Source organism: Stegostoma tigrinum, chromosome 24 (assembly GCF_030684315.1).
Source record: "Stegostoma tigrinum isolate sSteTig4 chromosome 24, sSteTig4.hap1, whole genome shotgun sequence".
In the NCBI taxonomy this organism is placed as follows: Eukaryota; Metazoa; Chordata; class Chondrichthyes; order Orectolobiformes; family Stegostomatidae; genus Stegostoma; species Stegostoma tigrinum.
This window is the reverse complement of record NC_081377.1, coordinates 28,898,761-28,921,762: the sequence shown is the minus strand read 5'-3', so window position 1 is coordinate 28,921,762 and position 23,002 is coordinate 28,898,761. Positions and strand designations below refer to the sequence as shown.

The 23,002-nt window shown below is 44.2% G+C and overlaps 1 protein-coding gene across 2 annotated transcripts in view; it reads left to right on the top strand.

The window, feature by feature from the left end:
* Positions 1 to 21,431, top strand: part of LOC125465001 (arf-GAP with SH3 domain, ANK repeat and PH domain-containing protein 2-like) — a 78,525-nt gene extending 57,094 nt beyond the window's left edge. Inside the window, exons 16-28 of one of the 2 annotated variants that reach the window (XM_048558024.2) lie at positions 439 to 533; positions 5,195 to 5,375; positions 6,533 to 6,618; positions 7,619 to 7,734; positions 10,374 to 10,441; positions 10,548 to 10,655; positions 13,423 to 13,666; positions 14,510 to 14,608; positions 15,104 to 15,338; positions 16,840 to 16,901; positions 17,777 to 17,865; positions 19,217 to 19,339; positions 20,042 to 21,431. In XM_048558024.2, the coding sequence (XP_048413981.1) occupies positions 439 to 533; positions 5,195 to 5,375; positions 6,533 to 6,618; positions 7,619 to 7,734; positions 10,374 to 10,441; positions 10,548 to 10,655; positions 13,423 to 13,666; positions 14,510 to 14,608; positions 15,104 to 15,338; positions 16,840 to 16,901; positions 17,777 to 17,865; positions 19,217 to 19,339; positions 20,042 to 20,116 (1,581 nt within the window). In that variant the 3' untranslated portion in view covers positions 20,117 to 21,431. Of the gene's footprint in view, positions 1 to 438; positions 534 to 5,194; positions 5,376 to 6,532; positions 6,619 to 7,618; positions 7,735 to 10,373; positions 10,442 to 10,547; positions 10,656 to 13,422; positions 13,667 to 14,509; positions 14,609 to 15,103; positions 15,339 to 16,839; positions 16,902 to 17,755; positions 17,866 to 19,216; positions 19,340 to 20,041 lie in introns of both variants that reach the window. The other variant, XM_048558023.2, reaches the window with a different exon arrangement.
* The last annotated feature ends 1,571 nt before the right edge of the window (positions 21,432 to 23,002 follow it).

Sequence of the window (23,002 nt, the reverse complement as noted above, 5' to 3'; positions counted from 1 at the left end):
ACATGAAGTCCTCTCTAGAAAAGCTATTTGTGCTGTTTTGGAAACTGAATGCTGCCAAGGTGATGTCTTGCCTCAGAGTGTTGGCTGTGTGCCCATCCACTGATTCACCAAAGTCCTTCAATGGGCAACTGGTGTTGCTGGTGTAGAGAAGGAGTGTGCGTATGCTGGGGTGGGGGGTGCGGGGCTTAGGTTGCTAATGAGTATGACTGAGCCTGGATAACATAGAGAATGGGTGGGATGGTCTCTGTAATTCTGGGTGTAAGCTGGCACAGTGTGCACAGGGAGGTGGCATGATACGTGGTTGCTCATGGCATAGAATGTATAGGGGTCTGGGTTGCTTGCACCTGGGTAACTGAGGATGCTGCTGATCCTTTCACGCGCTCGCTTGCTGTACATTCCATACGTGCCATTAATCCGGTGCTCTCTTGCTTCCTGCAGCTTGCTAGTAATATCGGAAACACGAGGCTGAATGAGATTTTTGAGGCAAACTTGCCAGCTCAGTGTGGAGTAAAACCCACTTCGACCAGCGACATGTAAGTACCACATCTAGGGACAGAGATGTGAAGAGGGTGTAGGGAATTTGTAAATAATGGGACTGGATAGACCATCTGTCATCACAAAGCCCTCCTTACTCCTGTTGGAGGGCTAGTACCAACATTGGGAGAATTGTCTCTCAGACAAGTCAACCAACAGCTCAACATAATTGTATATCGTAGATCAAACCTTGGAAATAATGTCCCTGATACAATCTGCACCTGTCCCAACTGCAGGATAGGCCCAGCGGAGGATGCAGCACTATAATGCACAGTTGGGGTGGAGGGGGGGGCCGCTGGATGATGAGCCCGGAGAGTCTTCAATGTTGATTCTAGGCTTCGTAAAGTCTCATGGCGTCAGGTCAAACATGGGAAAGGATCCCTCCTGCTGTTACCACATAGTGTCTTTTCCTTCACCTTGGCTGATGAGAATGGTGATGGTGCAGATTGTACTCTGGATGGGAGACCAGAGGTTGGTTTCTGCCAGGGCAATTCAGCTCTTGACCTCATCTCAACCTTGGTTCAAAAGTGGAAAAAAGAGCTAAGGCCCAGAGGTGAGGTGACAGTGACAGCCCATGACACTGGGGCTCCTTTTGATAACATGTGACATCCAGAAGCCCTAGAAAAATGGGAATCAATGGGATTTGGGAGTGGGTGGGGTGGGGGTGGTGGTGGGATGGAGATCTCCAGTTGGAGTCATACCTAACACAAAAGCTGGTTATAGTTGTTGAAAGTCAGTCATCTTAGCTTCAGAAATCTCTGCAGGAGTTTCCCGGAGTGGTTTCCTAGGTCTAATCATTTTCATCTACTCCATCATAAGGTCAGAAGTGTTCAACACCATTTATGATTTCTCTGATACTTGAGGCAAATTTCCAAGATCAAGACAATATCCAAGTTTGGGATGAAAAATGCCAAGTGACATTCAGGCCAGGCAATGACCATCTCCAACAAGAGACAATCTAACCATCAGTCCTTGATATTCGATGATGTTATCATTGCTGAATCTCTCTTATCAACATCCTGGGGGTTTAACATTGTCCAGAAACTAAACTGGATTAGCTGTGGAAATAGTATTGGTACAGGAGCAGGTCAGAGGCTAGGAATACTTCAGTGAGTAACTCCCCTGCTGTCTCCTCAAAGCCTATCCATCATCTACAAGGCTCAAGTCTGGAGTGTGATGGAATATTCCCAACTTCGCTGGATGGGTGCAGCTGTAACAACAGTCAGAAAGCTCGACAACACCCAGTACAAAGCAGCCCACTTGACTGGCAACACATTCACTGCCTCTACCACCAGTGCTCAGTTGCAGCAGTGTTTATCTCCTGCAAAATGCATTATAGAAATTCACCAAGGTTCCTTCAACAGAACCTTCCAAACCACAACTATCATTACCTGGAAGGAAGGGCAGCAGATACATCGGAACGCCACCAGCTGCAAGTTTACCTTTTGTGCCACTTACCAACCTGACTTGGAAATAAATTGCCATTCCTTCACCGTCGCTGGATCATAATCCTGGAATTCCCTCCCTAGGGGCATTGTGGGTCTACCTACACAACTAGATAGACTGCAGCGGCTCAAACAGGCACCTCACTGTCGCCTCCAAGGACAACTAGAGACAGGGCAATAAATGCTGGCCAGCCAGTGACCCCCATGTCCCGTGAGAGAATAAAAGTGCTTGCCATACTTTATCTGCCCCAACCCCATCCTTCAAAGCCGTTGGCAGTAGAACTTAAATTCAAATCCAGTGTTGTAACCATTAAGCACTATAAGTGCAAAGGTCAAGGATTGAAGTCAAAGGTCTGCACACTTGTCCCGCATGTTGTTCAATGTGCAGTTATTATGGAATTAATGTACGTGTTTCTGTGTAAGGCATCTGGCAAAGAGTCAAAGCCACTTCTAAGTTCTGCTGCATCATTATTAATGTAACTAAATAACTTTCCTTTATCCCCTCAGGGCCCGAATACAACTGTAAAATGCATTTGAGTGATTTTTTTTGCTGTATAAATGTGAATTTAAATTTGTTTTAACAAAAATTAAGTGGAAAGGAACAGGATTTGAATTATACCATGGAGGCTCCACCAGGAACAGGGGGTTTGGAGGTGACCATTCAGTCCTTCATGTGTGCAGGACCACTGTTGGATCTTGGTTGATCTGCATCACAACTGTACCTTTGCTTTATACACCTCAAAAACCTTTAACCTGAAAACAAGACAATTTGTATTGGTTTTGAAAGCTGTAACTTGTACTTCAGCATGCATGGATTTTGAGGGAAACAGTTCCTGAATCCCTTTTGTGTTGGGAGAAAATGTGACCTGACTCCACCCCAAATGACTGTAATTTTGAGGTCATGCTGATACTTCCCAATTCTGTGGCCAATCTTAGTGTCAAATCTTGCAACATCTTTGTCCCTAAATGTTCTCTGCTCGAACATGGAGAAGGCCATTCAGCCCATTGTGTCATCACTGGCTCTTTTGAAGAATTGTTTTGAATTCCTCCTGTGTCTCCATATCCACAGTTTGTTCTCTCCTTCAACTTTTTATGCAAATCTCCTTTCAGAGCCTATTGATTTTGACTTTTTGTTCTCACCACATGCAAGGTATAATCCTCATGTTACTGCTTGGGCCAACTGTGACATCTGATTATTTCCTTTCAGCTATTGGAATGTTTTCCTTTATCTACTCTATCTTCAATTGTCTCAATTTTAAACCCCTGTATCAGATCTCCTCCCCTGCTCGAAGGTGAAATCTCAACTTCTCCAATTTATTCACAAAATTATAATTCCTTATCTTTCATTCCAGTGAATTTCTCTGATCCCTCTCTTAAGCCTTCATGCACTCCCTAAAGGGTGGTGCCTAGAAATAGACACAGCGTTTTAACCAGGAATGAACTTGTGCTGTAGAATGATTTGTCATAACTTCCTGGCAGTTGTAACTTGTGCTTTTGCATGTGCTTTAAACAACCAGTTTGCTAACCTGTCCTGTCATTTTTGAAGATTTTTGCACCATCCCTACCTGCAGTTTGCCTCTTTTCACCTGTACTTTTTAATATTGTACCATTTAACCAGTTGAGTCATATCCCCTTTTGTCTCTAATTGGAGCTTGACCAGTGACTGTTATTGTCCGTTTTTCGTAAGTCATGGAGTCGTACTGTACTGCAGTCCTGGGGATCCACAGATTATTCCCTACAAATCAGTTTACATTTCTGATCTCCCTTCAATGTTTCTCTTTATTCTTTCACAGACTTTTTTGTTTTAGTCCTGGAGAGCAGTGAGCAGTGTAAGAGTCTTCTGTATAAATGCTACAGCACTTCACTGGAGAAAATAGCCTTTGGAATTTTAAGAAAGTGAATAGTTGAATTCTTCTCAGTCCCTGGCACAACAGAAGATTTAAATTTAAGATAACAAAGTATGGAGCTGGATGAACACAGCAGGCCAAGCAGCAACTTAGGAGCACAAAAGCTGACGTTTCGGGCCTAGACCCTTCATCCTAGTACTCCCATGAAACGTCAGCTTTCCTGCTCCTCTGCTGCTTGGCCTGCTGTGTTCATCCGGCTCCACGCTTTGTTATCTTGGATTCTCCAGCATCTGCAGTTCCCATTATCTCAGAAGATTAAATTTATTTCTGTTTTGATATTTGGGCAAAGGCCAGGTGTAACTTACATTTTTCCCGAGCATGAATAGCTGGTGCTGGGGTGGTGTGGGTGGAATTTTTTCACAGCCATCGGTTTCCCCCACCCTGAAACCCAACCCAACCAAGTATGTTTCATGTATGTCAGTGGAAGGCTGTGGGTGTATCACCATTCTGCCTGATCCATGCCTTTTCAGCAGGAGCTTCTGAGCTGTCCCCACAGCCACAACTGATCGCGAGACCAGAGACTTGAACGCAGGTGTTTTCTTTTTCCGATCTGTGAGACTTAGTAACCCACCTCCATATCAACGTAGCTTTAACCCATTCAGCTGCTGGTGGAAGTTGTGTGTAACCTCTTAGACCCTGATGACTGAGAGTTCCCCATCTCCAGAAACATTTAAGCGGGATCTCAGTAATCAGTAGCGGAGTAAGGGAGGATTCAAAATTTTAAAAAAAAAACCTCTGGCTGACTTGACCTTCACTGTTTGATCTTAGAAATAAGTTTGCCTTCTTGGTTATGGGTGACAAACCACTAGTATCGTAGACCTGCTGCACAGTGATCCTTGAAGTCCAGTTGACCAGCTGAATCCAACGTAGGAAGGAGGGCAGGATTCAAATGAATTTGCAGTGCAGAAATAGGCCACTCAGATTGACTGGTCCATGCTATTGTTTATACCCCAAAAAAGAACCCTCTCTCACTCCCTACTGCACAGGTCCATTATCAGCACAATGTTCAGGTCTTTTTCTAAGCTGCCTTTTAAATGCATCGACTGCTCCTAGTGGTAAGCAATTTGTCACCCAATCTCTGGTTGAGAAAGCTTCTCTTAAATCCCCAACTGGATTTATTAGTGACTGTCATGCCTTCATGAATGCTAAGTGCATGCTGAGCTATAACCCAGCGTGAAGGACTTGTGGGTGTTGGTCTTTGACAGGTTACGATGGTGGTGTGTTGAATTGGTTCCTTAAGCTTTCGGGGCTACTAGGCTATGGTCTTCACACTAACCTCTGCTTAAAGCTTCCCTCTACACCCAATAGGAACTCTCGAAAGGAATTTATTACTGCAAAGTATGTGGAGCACAAATACACAAAGAAAGGCGTTTGCGAAGGTGGATGGAGGCTGTTTGAGGCCATCCGGAGCAAGGACCTCCTGGCTCTGCTGCAGATGTACACCGAGGGTGTGGATTTCAGTACACCACTGAACCTGCCAGATGGACAGGTGACTCTTCTTGTGGCTTCTGAGGAAGGGTCACTCAACCCCAAATGTTAACTTTGATTTCTCTCCACAGATAGTGCCAGACCCTCTGAGCGTTTCCACCAACTTCTGTTTTTGTCACTACTTCCTATGTCATCTTGTTGTTTAGTCACTCTGCCTCCTGTTCACCCATCAGTTCAATAGTGGAATCTTCATTTTAACAGGGAACATTACTGAGTCCCATTCTTATATATTTACACCAATCTGATTCTTGGGATGGTCAGACTGTCCTATGGGGAAGCTGGGCTCACATTCCCTAGAGGTGCAACAGGCACAGAAATTACTGGCGACGCTCAGCTGGTCTGAGAGCACCTGTGGAGAGAAAGAAAGTTAACATTTTGGGTCTGATGAGACTCTTCCGCTGCTTCCATTGAAGTCTGCAAAATGGGAAAAGAGGTCTCGAACTAAGGGACAGAGACTCTGCTTGGGTGGCATGGTTGCTGCCTCACGGCGCCAGAGATTAGGGTTCAATTCCACCCTCATGCGACTGTGTGAAGTTTGAATCTTCTGCCTGTCTCTGTGTGGGTTTCCTCCCACAGGCCAACAATATGAAGGTAAAGGGAACTGGCCATGCTAAATTGCCCGTAGTGTCCATGGTCATGCAGGCTTGGTGGATTATCCATGGGAAATGCAGGGTTACAGGGCTGGGGTGGTGGGAAGAGAGTGTTATCAGTCTGGGAGGGATGCTGTTTGGAGGGTCACTGTGGATTTGACGGGCCAGGTGTCCTGATTCCACACTCGAGCGCTCTTAAAAACAATTTAAGGGGCGGGCCATTTAAAACTGAGATGAAGAAGAACTTGATCACTTGGATGGTTGTAAACACTGCCCCAAAGAGCTGTGGAGTCCTAGTTACTGAGTATTTTTGAGACCGAGATTGACAGCTTTCTCAATATTATACATAAAGGGTCATGGGGACAATTTGGGGGAAAAGGGCATTGAGGTAAGAGATGAGACATGATGATGTTGAATAGGTTTGAGGGGCTGAATGGCCAACTCCCATGTTCCAGGTTGAATTACAGAATCCGAGAATCCCTACAGTGCTGTTGGAGTCAATACTTTCAAAATAAAAGTCCTTTAAAACAGTGTTTCTCTACTGCTTGTTGTTACTCTTTTTTTTTAGGACCTCGGGGAGACACCATTGCACCTTGCTGTGCGGTTGGCAGACAGAACATCGCTGTCTTTGGTTGACTTTCTGATCCAGAACGGGTTGGTATCATTTCCGATGCAGAGTTGGGCAGTAGTGTACCCGGTTTGAAACTGGCAGGTGTTGTTTCTCAGATCGTAATGTGGCTTTCCTGGCCGGCAAAGGCCTATTTTATATATATATATATTTTTTTGCTTCCAATTCGAGTTGGAATCAACGATCTTCAGTTGTTGGTTTCATCTGATTTCGTCCCAGGATCAGGAGCTGAACATTTGTGTTCGAACGTGTGCATTATTGCTAAAGTTTCTGCAATGCCAGTGACCTGACATAGTTTTTGTGACCGGAGTAGGTGATCTCAGTGACTTGTCGTCACCCTTTTTGATCGCTGAGTGGCAATTCTGTATTTGTCTTGAACGTCTGGAGTGTTCCTACTGTAGCCCTGATTTGAAGGCAGCATGGAACCTGATATTAAACCTGAAACCTTCCTGGTCTGTGTGATGATGAAGGAAAGGCTGATGTATTTCCAAGATGGGATGGCGTTGGGTTTGGCAGTAATCCTAGGTCTGGTGCCTGTCCAACATGTCTGCTATTCTTGTCTGTTAAGTGATGGAGGCTCTGCATTAGAGAGATTCTACCAAAGAAAGCCTAATGTTGGGGGGGCAGCTGGAATATCCTTGAGGTTGGACAGAGTCTTACAGCTCAGTCTTTGAGTTAGATCCATCCTGTTTGTACAAGCTACGTTCTTGCATTGCCAACACACCAGGGAGTTCCCCCTGAAGTTCCCTGGAAGTGATGACTAATCTCTGATTTTGCAAAATAGTGATCTGGAGAGAAAAATTGTTGTTGCATCAGGACAATAAAAAAGTCATTATCTTTGATTTGGTTATGGGAGTTTTGGAAAAATGGTGAGAAAAACTTCTTGACTAAGGTACAGAACAAATCATCAAATTGGATTACAAAGGGATGATAACATTCTGAAAGGCTGGGTCAATGGTGTGAGTGCAGAGGGTTGTGTGCTTTGTGATCATAACGAAACATTTTTGGCTTCTGCTGTTCCTGCAGGGGTGGCCTGGATGTGAAGACGGAAGAGGGGAACACTCCACTTCATTACTGCAGCCTGTACAACAAAACCGAGAGCCTCAAATTGTTACTGAAGGCAAAGGCCAGCATGCAGATCGGTAAGATCCGAGCCTACTGTCGTTAGAATGCCTGCTTGGGAACCACCTAACAGCATGAGTCTCACCTTCAATCTTCACTGTGATTCTCCACTTCATTCTCTTCCTTTTTAAGATATCATTTGAAACTCAGCTCTTCTGCCAAGCTATTAGTTAGCTAACAGATTATGAAACTCAGACATTCAATTTTTGGGTGAACTATCCAAGATGCTTCACAGGGTCTTTACTGAAAGTGCTATATAAATCCACATTGTTCTTCTCCCTGTCCTCACCCCCACCTCTTCTGGGGTCCTTTCTTTCTTGCAAGGGCTTAAACACCTCACGTTGAAGATTTCAGACCTCACAGCTCACTCTCTGTTTCTGGCTGATATTGAGGAATATTCAGGATTTTGTGTAAACTGAATTCTGGTGAAGAGCTGCTTTAATGGGGCAGACTGCTTCTGGGGTCCCCTGAATCACTGGCTTGGTGTCACCAACATTGCTCCTTTGAAAAGGGAGGACCTGATGTTCTGTATGCACTGCAAAACCAATCCCACACCGTAACTGGACTGTTCCATCATTCTGAGGTGTTGAGTTACCAGCTCATGGATAATATTGTACATCTTTGCTGTCTCTCTCTCCCACCCAGCCCCACGTAGTTTCTCACCATAAGAACTCGAAATGGGAACAGGAGTGGGCCATGAATGATAACTCTTAGATTCTTGATCAGTTGGGGAATTATCTGCCTCAGCCTTCAATATTCAAAAGGGAGCAAAAAATCAATGATGACTATTATGAACCTTAAATCTACTCAGCAACCTTTCTTCCATTATCCTGAATATTTGCCTAGCGAAAATCAATCCCAACTTTGAAATCTCCAAACAGCCCCTATCTCAAGAGCTTTGTTCTGGGTCCTAAAGATCCAATATCCTCCATGTGAGGAGATGCTTCCTACCAGACTCTGGGATAGCCTAGCTATAGCCTTGATGTTCTAGCCTTTCCCACCACAGAAAATACAGCCAGCACTCCCTTTCCACACAGCTCTGTTTCATGACCTTTTGGTTTTAACATTGATCAGATAATGGCACAAATATTTGTATTGAGTTTTGTTTTGTTGTTTTTTTTTGTGTAGGTTGCAATGCAGGGTCATTGTGCCATTTTGGAGTGGGTACTTCCTCTCCCTTAGCTCTGCCTTGACACCCCTCCCCGGTGTAGATTACCCTCCTAGCCTTTCAACTCGAAGCTGCTCTTGCTCCAGAGTTACTCTTCCTGCTTCTCACCACTCATTTCCCAAGCCCTTGTTCACAACCACACTGTGGGAGAAGGAAGCAGGGAGTGGCACAGTCAGGTCACAAGAGAGTGCAGGAGCACAGTGCACAGCAAGCTGCAAATACAGTGAGTCAGGCCACTGGCAACTGGGATGTTAGAGACAGCTGCCTCATTTCATGCACATTTTATATCTTGGTTTTTATTTTATTGAAAGTTTATTTGATTTTGCAACTGTTGGAATTTAGCACTTACAGTACTTGATGCTCTAATGTTTAATAGAAGCAAAATAGTGCAGATACTGGCAATCTGAAATAAAACAGTGGTGGAGAAACTCAGCAGGTCTTGGCTGCATCTGTGGAGAGAGAAACAAAGATAATGTTTAGAATCTGATATGAATCTTATTCAAGTTCTATTATGTTTCAATAATACTTCCCGTCCCCCCGCCCACCGAGTGAAAGGTCTTTTTCAGAATTTAACTATGTATCAGTCATAATGGGACACAAATTTGCATATTGTTTAACGACATTGCATTTTTCAGGAACACTCATACCACATTCAGTAAATACATTGGTGTTTCTCAATATTTTCCTCCTTGAATTTTTTATTTTAAATCTGTCACCTCAATTAGAATAACTGCTTTTAACCTCTGTAGAATGCAAACTGGATCTATGCAACCTGCTGCCTGTGTCTATAGCCATTCCCTGCCCCCAGTATTACCTTGGTGAATCTGTGCTGTGATCAGGAACTCACTAGCATTTGAAGTTGTTAATAATTGAAATAAAGCATGAAAGCAAGGAGTGGACTTTGTTGCTCAACAGGGCAGACATGAAGGATGTAAACTAGTCATCAGACCAGAGGGGAAATTATCCCCAGATGGGAACAGAAGACTAGTGCAGGCCATTTAATCAGTTTCTGACTGATTTTGTTTGTACCTTGGTTCTGTCTGGCCTGTTGCCTACTTTATTGTTCTATCCCTCAAAACCCTTCCTTGCTCCACAAAATCCACTGAATAGGTTTAGAATGTCTTAAATAACCTCAACCCCTACATTTCCCTCCCCCACCAATCCCAGTCCTGCCAAAGGCTAGATATTTGATGGGGAGAGAGGTAGGGGTGGGTTTTGTTTTGGATGAATAAGTCCTGCAGTGAAGGAGAAGGACAGAGCTCGACACTCCAAACTTTTCCTTTGCTGATCTCTGTCCTCCTGTGAGGTATTGCCTTGTGACCATCAGTGACAGAATGATATTCCTGAGCGCATTGAATTGTGAGCGCAGACCAACCTCCCCTCATGCTGTGAAATTCCCCCGGCTTTTAGTTTTGACTGTGGATCGGACGTGAGGCCCTGGCCCATGGAATGCGCTTTGTTTCTGATTTAACCCTCTTGTTCCTTTCGAAGGTAATGCGGTTGGAGAAACTGCCTTGGACATTGCAAAGAAGTTCAACCATTCCCGCTGCGAGGAACTGGTACGGTCTTTTTTTTTGTTTCAATCTTGAATTTCTTTTTTTAAAATTTCATTTTATTGTGGCTTTGAAGCAGGAGTTGAGCAGAGTTGTAACATTTCGCTTACAGCTTGAGCAAGCATTGTCCGGGAAGTTTAACCCTCCTGTTCACGTGGAGTATGACTGGGTGGTGCAACAGGACTTTTCTTACGACAGTGAGGATGATTTGGAGGAAAAGGTGACGTATCCTGGCCTCGTGTTTTCCCTCTTTCCCCTTTTGATCCATAGAATTCAGCCTCCAAGATGCATTGGTAGAACTGGGTGCAAATCTGTGTGTCAGCCCCCTTTTACTTCTTAAGAAAAAAAAAATGGAGCGGGGCCAGAACAAGAGGCCAGGCTGGAGAGTGGGCTCAGGAGAACAGTCCTGGTTGGGAAGAAGGTTGATCGCGATGTTCAGAATCAAGGAGGGCTTTGACAGAGGAGAAACAGCAAAGATTAGAGGACGCAGATCAAAAGTGATTGGCGGAAAAATAAAGGCAAACAGGATTAAAAATGAGTTACGCAGAGAGTTCGTATGATTTGAGATTTGGTGCCTGAAATGGCAGAAGTTGATTCTTTAGCTTTGAAAAAGGGCTTGGAGTGAAGGGGAAGACTTGTTCGGGCTCTAAGGGAAATGTTAGGTAACTGGGCCAAAATGATAAAGAACCAGAACAGGCTCAATGGGCAAAATTGGATCCTCCCGTGTCTCCTCCAATGAAGCCCGGATTGCAGGAAATGGCAAAAGAGAAGGCTCCTCCAAAGTGTTTTATTTGGATGATGTGCTGGACAGTACAAAGCAGTCAAGAATGATTCAGTTTAGCATTCCCTTGTGCTGCGTTCCCTGAACTCGGTATTCCAGTTGACCTGGGTGCAGAAAAACTCAGAACTATGCCTTATCACACTGTGGGTAGTATTCAGGGGCGGCACAGCGGTTAGCACTGTTGCCTCACAGCACCAGGGACCCAGGTTTGATGCCAACCTCCGACTGTCTGTGTGGAGTTTGCACGTTCTCCCTGTGTCTGTGTGGGTTTCCACCCACAGTCCAAAATGTGCAGGCTAGGGTGGGTTATTCGTAGGAAATGTGGAGTTCCGGTGGGGGGGGGGAGGGGGGGAAATAGGCCTGGGTGGGATTCTCCTTGGAGGGTAGGTGTGGACTCAATGGGCCAAATGGTCTGCTTTCACACTTTAGGGATTCTATATGATTCCTGTCTGAGCCAGTAAACTGTGGGTTCGAGTCCCATTCTGGACCAAGGGATGGTACATTTGTATTGCTAAAATGCCGACTTGTAAATCTATCCCACACATACCAACAGTGGGTAGTAGGCAATGGAGAATCTTCCATTATGATCCATCATTCTAGGCCATCTAAAAGTGATATCACCATAGCAACCCAGACTCCTCCCGGAGATGGGAGGTAGGGCGGCAGTTGGGGTAGGAGTGGACATTTTTTTAAAATCCACAGCACTAGAGCAGGGGTCATCTTACATCCCAATTGATGTTTACCCCTTAACCAACATCACTAACAGCTGATTACACGATCATGTATCTCTGTGAGAGTCTTCTGCTACACTTCCTACATTGCAACACTGGCTTTACTTCACAATTACCTGTAATTTGCATTGGCACATACTGAAGTTGTGAAAGTCTGTACATAAGTGCACGTCTTTCTTGCACAATCCTTGTGCAGAATACAACCCTTTCAGTCTGCTTTGCTTCAGCTCCCCACCGCCCCAACCGTATGCTTTAGGTTCGAAAAGCAGGTGCTTCCCTCATGTGGCAGCTCAGTGTCACTGTCCAATTACACAAGAAAGGTTTGACTTCTCAGATCAGAAGCTTATTCCTCCAACCCCATTTTTCCGTTTCTTGTTCCTTCCCTTCCTCACAGATCATCATAACATGGTGTCCACATTTGGAAGATCTCCTCCCCAAAAATCCCTGACAGTTTCTGAGAAGGGGAATACTGTGATGTTGCTGGCCGGTTGTGAGGTGTTGTCATAGAATCCCTACTGTGTGGAAACAGGCCCTTCGGCCCAACAAGTCCACATTAATCCTTGGAGCATCCCACTCCCTGAACAGTATGGGCAATGTAGCATGGCCAGTCCACCTACCCTGCACATCTTTGGACTGTGGGAGGAAACCGGAGAACCTGGAGGAAACCCACGCAGACACGGGGAGAATGTGCAAACTCCGCACAGAGAGTCGCCCAAGGTTGAAATCAAACCCGGGTCCCTGGCACTGTGAGGCTGCAGTGCTAACCACTGAGCCACCGTGCCACCCCAGGGATTGATCTCAATGGAATGATTAAACTTATCTCTTCTATAACCTGAAGACACATGTTGTTAAACAAGCACAGGCTTAGCACAAACCATATTTCCCCCAATGTTGTATTGATCCCACATGTGTTGTAAAGTTGAGAACTAATGGGGGTATGGTGGTGGGAGAAAAGGGGCAAAAATTGCCTTTGGTATATATAGAAGCCCATGTTACCCCCTTAACTGGCTCTCTGAACTGAGTTAGAAGTTTTTGAACTCCATTTCAGGGGTGGAGTTTATAACTAGGCTGCTGTGGTGAGTAGGCACTGTTACGTCCTGGATGAGGCTTCAAGGCCTCAACACACTTGTCCCACTGAGTAGTTCAGGTAGTTGTTGAAGTCACTATTAAACTACCTGATGGCAAGGCCGATGCTACCCCACCCCCCCACTTTCTCTTCTCCACTCAACCAATAGCAAAAGCAGTGTTTATTCATTTGGTTTCTGTTTGTGGGATCTTACTGATCGACTGCAAATTGATGGTCAGTCAAACTTGCAGAGAATGTCATTCCATGCAAAATAGTTTTGAGATTATTTATGTAGCAATCACAAGTCTGTCTGTTCCAAAGTACTCGAACCAGGGTTATTTGCTGTTAACCACCGTGAACACCTTGGTCACTTCAGCTTCTGTATTGATCTCTTCATCCTCCGGTCCAGGTCAGTCCTTTGCAAAGGTCATTCAAGTCCATTGGTCAACTCTCTCCTCCCATTGCTTCCATCGCGTCTCCACCATTTGGGAACCACAGCCCTTCTGGCTCCAAGAAGGAAAGGTGGAGTTTCACAGGCTCCAGTATTGTAAACGAGACGTATGGGGCTGTGGTCCTTCCCTCCAAGTCATCTGCTCATTCACCAACCAGCAACACCACGCCGCCGCCACTGCCAGTGAAAACCTTCACCAGGGGTGAGTGCTCCACAGCAATGGTCAGGAATATGGGTTTGCAGTAAGGGGGAGGGGAATTGGATAGCACACTGGCTTTTCAGTGTCCACAGAATTGAACTCCTGTCTGCCTCTTGCCTGTAAAGGGGTCAATATTACATGGGTTTAGCCAGTCCAGTCTGGTGGGCAATGCATAATGCTCAAAGCACTGACACAGGCCACTCAGCTCAACAGATCCATGACAGGGTTTACGTTCCACATCAACCTGCTCCCATCCCTATGATCTAACCCCATTAACATGGAAACTTACAAAATAGAAGCAAGAATAGGCCATTCAGCTCCTTGAGTCTGCTGTGCTGTTTGATATGATAGCGGCTGATTTCAGACATCAGTTCTGCTTTCCAAACTTTCATGCTGTTTGAATTCCCTTTAATGTCTAAAAATCAAAATAAATTCTGGGGTAGAGAATGTTAAAGATTCCAAGATAGCAAGAACTCTAGATGCTGGCGTCTGAAATAACACAACAGGTCAAGCAGCATCAGAGGAGCAAGAAAGCTGACGTTTCGGATTTACATCCTTCATCGGGACTCATTACCTATTTCTTTCTCCCTCATGTATTATCAAACTTCTCCATAAATTCATCCATGTCATTCACCTTGTCTGTTTGCTGTGATATCAAGTTCCATATTAGCAATCCAAAAAGTTTCTCCTTAAATATGTAGTGAACTTACTAATGACTAGTATTATGCTTAAAGATTTGATTTAAAGATTTAATATTTGCATTATGAAAACACCACTTTATGTTTAGTCTGTACAACACTATGATGTAAAGGATGAATAGAATTAACGTGGAATTTCTTCCTGTAGCTGCGTCCATAGATGGACAGAACAAACGATGCTCCCTTGGGAATGGTCCTGTACTTGCCCCATCACTGAGTCATGGGATCTCTCCTTCCAAAACTCCAGGTAATCTGCTCCTTTCACTTGAGTTAGGTAGTGACATACAGACTAACCCTGCCTGTGAAATGTTTGCAACTTTTCAGGTGTCAAACTGACACAAAAGAAAACAACCTAGTTTTAAGGTTGGGAATTTTGAGTTTTCTCTGGGGTAGGCCATGCCATTAGTAGGTGCTCAGTTGAAAGTTAGGCTTGGCCTACTGGATTCAGGCCAGGTCTAAATCTGGTTGCTGCAGGCTTTGTCAGGGCAGACTTGGGAAGGACATTTCCCAAATGAAGGGAAACAATAATTTTAATGTGAATCAGGAATTGCTAGAAATACTATGGCAGGGCATGTAGCATGTGTGGAGAGAGAAGGAGCGCTATTTTTTCCGGTCAATTATTTTCCTATCAATATGAAACATTGGACTGAATTTTCAACCCTGATTTGGGGTGAGCTTGGAGGCTGGAATTTGAACCTGAGCAGGCTGAAAATGTCACCGTATTTTGATGCGTTTCTTCCAGGATGCCCAGCTGTTCATTGGAGACACTCGATCGGTGGATCAACAGAGATCTCCAGCTCTCAGACCAAGGCAAACTCTCAGACCAGAATGGCCCATCACTGGGGAAGTCAGACTCCAGCTGAGGTTGCAGATTGCAGGAGGCAGGGGTCACAGAGTGAAGCGCCCCTTCAGAACGCAGAGCAACACCACCCTCCCAACCAGCCAGTGCCAGTGTCCGAGCCGCCACTGCCAGTGAGGTAGGAGCTCCGTGCCCACTTGACAGCAAGTGACCCTTACACCTCAGGTGACATTCAAAAAAAATGCTGCTGATGTTGGAGATCTGAAATAGATCCAAAAACTGCTGGAGAAACTCAGGAGGCCTGGCACCATCTGCAGCGAGTTAAACAAGACTAATGTTTCAAGTCTGGCTCTTCTTCAGAATGGAGCTGGTCTGACAGCAGCAGAATCTTAACTGTATACTAGGCTCATATGAAGTTGACGAGTGTAGCTTGTGGGTTTTATGTTGGGTTTAAGACTGAACTCTGTTGTTTTCCTATAGACTGTAGAACTTCTATTTTAAGGATAGTGCTCAAAATGCTCCCATCAGGTGCAATGTCACTAACCATTTTTCTACCATTACTAATTGCCATTTACAAAGTCGGCATTTCTAGTGTGCCAGCTATTCTGGAGCAGAACAGAATCCAAGGAGCTATTTGCATCTTGTTGGGACACAGTTACAAATTGCCTTTCCATGTTACAGAGCTAAGTGGGGGATTCAGTGGGAGATACTTAGAAAAAGTCAAGTGGTCCCTGTATGGGAGTGAGGATTGACTGGTGACACCTGATCAGCGTGTGTAATCCCAAAAATGGTTGAAGGGGGAGCAAAGGGTGAAAACTAATGGAATACATCGGTGTCCATGTGCCCACTGTAAGTTGTATTCCTCCCCTAGGTGGCCTTGTTTTGTTGTGGTGGGGATGAGTGGGAGAAAGGTTTCAGGAAATGGTGGCTTTGGTTCCTTGATGCCATAGGAATGGGGAGGGGAATTCATTGTTCCATTTGTGCTGTGGACGCTGTTCAATGATCTTTGTGATTTTGCTATTCTGGTCCTCTCCAGCATGGGAAATGTAAAGGATCAAAGCATTGGGCTTGCATTTGGACAGAAGGTTTTGCCCAGACCAGCAGGAAACAGACTAGATTAAAATTTCGGAACTGAATGTCCCATCACCTGGAATGCAAGGCTCTTGCCAAATCTCTGCGCCCAAAGTGCGCATACGTTGCCTTTTAGCTACTGCCTTTGAACAGTCCCATGAAGAAAGAGAGAGAGAGACAGACTCAAGCTTTGACACAGAGCCGCAACAAGGTGACGCCAGGACGGTTTGCACCGACCTCTGTTATTGGGAATAGAGGCGTTAGAGAGGTTTAGGGAAGGAATAACCCAGTTCAGGCTTCCACCCCTGGAAGACAAGGCCACCAATGGTGGAATGGTTTAAAATCAGGGATGTACAAGTGGTCACATTTGGAGCTGAGAGATCTGAAGGTCTCCAAGGAATAGCAGAGGAGGCTATTGGGTTGGAGAAGAGAAAGGGTCTGCAGGAATTTGAACATGGGGGCAAACATTTTAAAACCTTTCTAAACTAGGAACCAGTGCAGGTTAGTGAGCACAGGGGTGATAGGTGATTTTATTCAGTACAGTCTATGCTGAGATCCATGACAAAATCACCATTTTAAAAAATTTATAAGAAATCATTTCTTTGCAGCCCTAACCGTATAACATTCACCAGAAAACCCAGCAGAGAAGAGGGAGTAAAGAAGCCAAGAGGTAGGTCAAACTGAAACTTTCCAGCTGTGTATCTGTTCTTGAAATTCCTGTCAAACCCATCACTCCCACTGCCTCAAGGAATCACACAGGAATGAGGAAGACGTTAAGATGATGTTCCCAAACTCCATTGCATTCATGTTGGTAACTTGGGTCATTGCAGTTTTAATTGTTACATGATATTGGGGGAAGAAAGCCAGGTATTCGGCCTCATTCATTTGTTCATGGGCACATGTCCGTTTTGTTCTTCTCTGACTGTTAGCAACTTTCCAACAGAGATAATGTAAAACAAATTGCAATTTTGGTTCATATTTGCTCCGCTAATTTTTGTGGACCTTCTCTTAACCATTAGAGAACTCATCAAGTAGGCAACCAGGTTAAAACCAGATGAGATAAGTCAGCACGAGTGCTGGATGGAATTTGTAAGTTAGCAGGAGATGCTTAATGCATTGGCTTTTAATTTTTTTGTTCATTTTTGTTTTAAAACAGAAGTAAGGTAATCTCTGCACCGGTATAGAACAACTGTGTCAGCCCCAGTCAAATAGGCTACCTTCCTCTTAATGCACCTTGTGAATGGTTTAAATTTCACCTGATCGCTCAACTAAGCACTCTGACCTTACTGCTCGAGGAATATTGGTTGGGCAACAGTGAGAAGGAAGAGAGCGGGGGGCCAGTATCGTTTTCAGAGTTTTTGAGGAAAAATAGGGCACACAATGGCCAAATGGCATCAGTCTTTCAGTAGGCTACTACACGTTCAATGGGCTAAGTGATTCAGTGGAAATAAAATCTTGTTCAAACCTTGTTTCTCATCTCCTTCTCCACCCCCCCCCCCACCCCCCCCCCCCCACACACAAAAGGGGAATATCTCTCACCAACAGATTCGAGTTCAAGGAGTCAGGAAGATGTTTATATAGTTCCAGAAAGCTCCAAACCAATCCCTGTGCCGCTGCCAAGGAGGTCGTTTGGGGTGAGTTGATGGTGAACTTGTTCTGTATTGTACAAGTAGGGAAGGTTCTGCCATATCCCAACGGCATTTGGTCGCTCCAGTGTGCACTGGTGTTTTCATGTGTTTGTAGTACTTAATCAGGAGCTCTTGTTGTTCAGCATATGGACCTTCCACCGCAAAGGCAGCAGCTCCATTCCTACTCCAAGACTTGTTGGTAATGGAAAGAGTGTTCCTGACATGGTAACCAGCTTGTTGATCCATCCAACATTTCGTCACCTATTTCTCAAAGTGGCAGGCAAGAGGTCCAAGTTATAGAGCAAACAAAGTTACCCAATCTAATCCAGACTTCCTCTTCCCTGAACCTTTCAATATTGCTGCTCTCCAGCACCTGAATCCCACAGCAAATCCCAGTGTACAGGGTTCTGACACTTTGTTCTTTCCCCAATGCATGAATGTCCTAACTGAGTGCAGAAGTAGATCATTTCGCCCCTTTTTTTAAGTCTTATCCACCAATCATGTTTTGATTTCCACATTCCCATATTTCATCGATAAATATTAAGATTCTTCGTAGGTAAGACAAACTATCTCTTCTGCCTTCATTCTTCCTGCCAATGTGAACAAGTTCACGTTATCAGACATCATATGTCACTCACTTGACCTATTTAATATCTTCAATGAGCTTCTTAAATCCTTGCAATATATGTTTCTATCTTGGTGCCATTTGAGAGTTTAGCTACCATGTCTTTACTCCCCTCATCTAAATCATTTGAAGGAAATAGTATAAAGCTGAGGCCTTCTCTCCCTTGCAGCAGTTCACTGATCTTCCTTTCCCATATTACTAATGTTTTCCTGTCTGCTATCTCACACTTATTCACACTTGATCCCTTGGACCCACTATTTAGTTTAAAATATCCTCTACTTCCCTATTTGTGCTGTTCACAAAAACAATGGCCCCAGCATTGGTTCAGGCGCAGACTGGCCCAACGATACAGCGTCTCCCCATGTCTGCGAGGGTTTCCTCCGGGTGCTCCTGTATCCTTCCACAGTCCAAAGATAAGCAGATTAGGTGGATTGACCATGCTAAATTGTCCACAGTGTCTAGGTGGGTTAGCCTTGGTAAGCAGGGATATGGTGGAAGGGGCTGGGTATGTGTGGGATGCTCTTCAGAGGGATGGCTCAGACCCAATAGGCTGAATGGCCTCCTTCCACACGAATCTACCACCACAAGGCAGCTAGCAGATGGGGCAATAAATGTCAGTGATGCCCATGTCTTGAGGGTTAGTAATGTCAAGAGAGCCCCCTTTGGATTTTCTATTGATGGGTACTGTGCGTGTTGTTTAGGAGTGCTGTTTCACTTGGTTCACTTCTACAGGTAAGGCTGAAGCAGAAGAGAGTTAAAGCAATCTTGGACTGTACAGCAGACCATCCCGATGAGCTGACCTTTACCAAGGGGGAGGTCATTGTTGTGACTGGAGAAGAAGATTCGTTTTGGTGGGTGAGTATCTGCCTTTGCAAGAACTCCTTGTGCTACTCAAAAAAACTTTGTATGACGGCTCCACAGTTGAGACAGACATGAGATCAGTGAGCAAATGCTTTCATGTTGAGAGAATTGCTTCAAGTTACACATTGCATATTCACAGGAGTGTTATCAAATAAGATTTGATACAGAGCCACATGAGGACATGAGTAATATACATCTGACACAGAAAGGATTCAGTTATTTGCAGTCACCTGCACCTGACCGATTGTAAAGAGGTGGCCAAAAGAAGGATTTCTGATTGCCCCTCTCGCTTCCTTCTTAAAATTGTGAGGGGTTTAGGGGGAATGTTTGTTTGACAGCTGAAATGTTCACAGCCTCCACAATAAAGATGTGAGGTAGGAGCTTCAGCAGTTCATGCTTTTCTTTGTCTCACTAGTTCATGTTTCCTGATGCCAGTTTTGGCACCCACTACAATCATCCTGTTTAAGGATGGTTACTTCCACATTGACTAGGAATCTAGCCACTCACATGTTAGGCTGCTTTAACTCAGTGGTGAACTATAGGCATAGTTTAGTTCATATCAGTCATCAGAGCCTTTGTAGTCAGGGGTCAACAGAGGAAGGCAGTGTGGTAGTGATTTGCTTGAACCACTTTAAAGCAGTAATAAATTGCCAGTTATGTGTTAATCTTAATTTCTCAAACTGGCTTCTTTTGCAGGTTGGACATGTAGAAGGAGACAAATCAAGATCAGGAGCCTTCCCAGTGGACTATGTCCATCTCTTGTCTGAATGAAGAGCTTACTGCTAATAGGAGGAGTTTCGAAAGAACTTGACTTTGCAAACTACTCAGGAAGCCATTCTGAATGCTTGGGTTTCTCTGTTCAGACTTGGGACAAGGCAGGGTGCCTTTGCTCAGGATACCAGCTTGACTACCTTCTTACAGGATGCCCTTTTCAGGATATTCTCAAAAAAAATCCTTTTCGGTATCATTGGAAAATCCTGGACATTGCAACCAAGCTTGACTCAGACTTTGGAGTTGTTTGAGTGTTGGCCAGGCCTTTGGTGTCCAACTTCTTACATTATATTTAGCACCTAATCCTTTCCTGTATTGCCATGTATGGATTTTAAAAAAACTGTCTTGGGCTGAATGGATTTTGGGTTAGCACAGTTGAACAAAGGCATTTGATGTCCAACCTGAGCAATATATTCCACAGGGGTAGTTTGGGCATGAGATTGAAGATGATGGTAGGTAGAATGCTGAGCGTTTGAAGAACCAGGCTTTACTGAAGAAAGTGATATGTATTTGTGAGGCCGTGACAGACCAGGTTCCCTGCACCTAGACGGAGGGTGACAAAAGAATTGGAACTCCAAATCTACAGCATGTGCACTGCAGTGATCTAAGAAGTTGGCTCATCACTATCTTCTACTTTTACAGTAGTTGGGATCAAGTAACAAATGCTGGTTTTGGCAGGGATGCTCACATCCCATTGAAAGAATCAAAATGATTAGGAAAGGTGGGACCACATACCATGCGGGATTGAAAACTTATTGCACAACTTTTAATGCAAAATGGGAGCCAAATGCTACATTAAATAGTCAGGGTAGTAGGGTCTTGCAGCGTTTGAACTGAAATATTTATTGCACGAATTAAATTGCTGCACGTGAACTGAATGCTATATGGCACAGTGTGGGAAGAAGAAGAGAAGGGATATTGGTATAGGAAAACTATAAATGCATCAATTGAAGTTAAGTCTTTCATACCCTCCATTGACTATGAAAGATCAAACATGCACAACAGTGTCTGGAAGCTACAGGAGTTTTGCAAAATTTAAAATTGTTTGGAGCAGGTCATCACTTCTGCATAAGAAGGAGACAACTACACAAGTGTGCATGCATTAAGGACACTCCCCATTCTAAAATCCTGCTTTTAACAGAATGCTTCTGTTTGCAGCTGCATAAATTAGAACAAGGAACGAAGAGTAATTTGACTTTGGGAGAATTCCAGTGTCGCCTTGTTTTGGGTCTGTGACTTGAGGATTTGCTGCGATGTTTCTTTCTTTATAGTATGTTCAAATTGACAATGTTTAAATAAAGATTGTCAAAATATCTCATTCTGTATAGTTAAATAGCCTATGAAAGGGGATTAGGAGGATGGCTAGAAGAGGGAACAGGGGAATAGATTGAATGTAATGTGGGGTGAAAAAAGGTATCACCCAGCTTCTTGGGATCTTCAAGGATCAGATTAGATAATGATTGAAAGATGTTTGGAAATACATTTCCTGCCTCTTGTTTCAGCAATTTTCTTTTTCATTCATGGGATGAGGGTGTTGCTGGCTGAGCAGCATTTATTGCCCATCTGTAGTTGCCCAGAGGGCACTTAAGAGCCAACCACATTGTGGTGGGTCTGGTGTCATACGTAGGCCAGACCAGGTAAGGATGACAGTTTCCTTCCCTGAAGGGCATTCCAGAATTAGCTGGGTTTTTCCTGACAATTGATTCATGGCCATCATTAGATTCTTAATTCTGGATATTTATTGAATTTGAATTCCACCATCTGCTGTGGTGAGATTTGAACCCAGGTCCCCAGAATATTATCCTGGTCTCTGGATTAACAGTCCAGTGATAATACCACTGGCTCATCACCACTCCACCCCTTGCCATGCTCTCTCATCATGTGAGAGACAGCACTTCCTCGTTTGTGCAGTTTGTAGAAAATATTGAATGTATTTGTAATTTTGGCACAGAACTGAGTAGCAGAAATTCCCTTTTATTACACCCCCCCCCCCCAACAAACAACACTATCACCCCTACTATTCCATGTAGCTGGTGGTTTAGGTTTTGGTCAGTTGTCCTTTCAAAGACTACAGTGCCCAAAATTGACACCTAGGAAGTCGGATATCATTTCTATTGACAAATCAGACTATAAGAGATAGGAACTGAATTAGGCCATTCAGCCCAGTGAGTCTGTTCTGACATTTGACCATTGTTGATCTATTTCTCAATCCCATTCTCCTGCCTTTTCCCCGTAACCTTTAATCCACTTACTAATCAAGAATCTGTCTATCCCTGTCTTAAATACACTCAGTGATATGGCCTCCACAGCCTTCTGCAGCAATGAGTTCTACACATTAAGCACATCTTGCTGAAGAAATTCCTCTTCATCTCAGTTCTAAAGATTATCCCTTCACTCTGAGGCTGTGCCCTCCAAACTTAGTTTCTCCTACTAGTGGAAACATCTTCTCCATGTCCACTGTATCCAGGTGTCTCAGTATTCTCTAAGTTTCAATCAGACTGCCCACTCTCATTTTTCTGAACTTCGGGTACAGACCCAGAGACTTCAACTCCTCCTCCTCCTATGACAAGCCCTTCGTCCACAGGGTCATTCTTTGTAACATCCTCTGAAGCCCCTCCAATGCAAGAGCATAAATAACTTTATGGAGAGGGATCACACTGAAGAGAGTGCTTGTAAAAATCTTAACAAGTGTACAGCATGAGAAGTTTCATTATAAATCTGTACTGAGATAAAAAAAATAGGCAAAATGCACTGTTTGCCTGTACAGCAGGTACAGTGTCATAGGAAGGTCAGAGGTGAGAACCGATAATAATGGATCAATAAAATATTGTCACCACAGAGCAAGTTAACCCCTACTTCTTTAAAAAGAAATAGTATTTGCTTGGA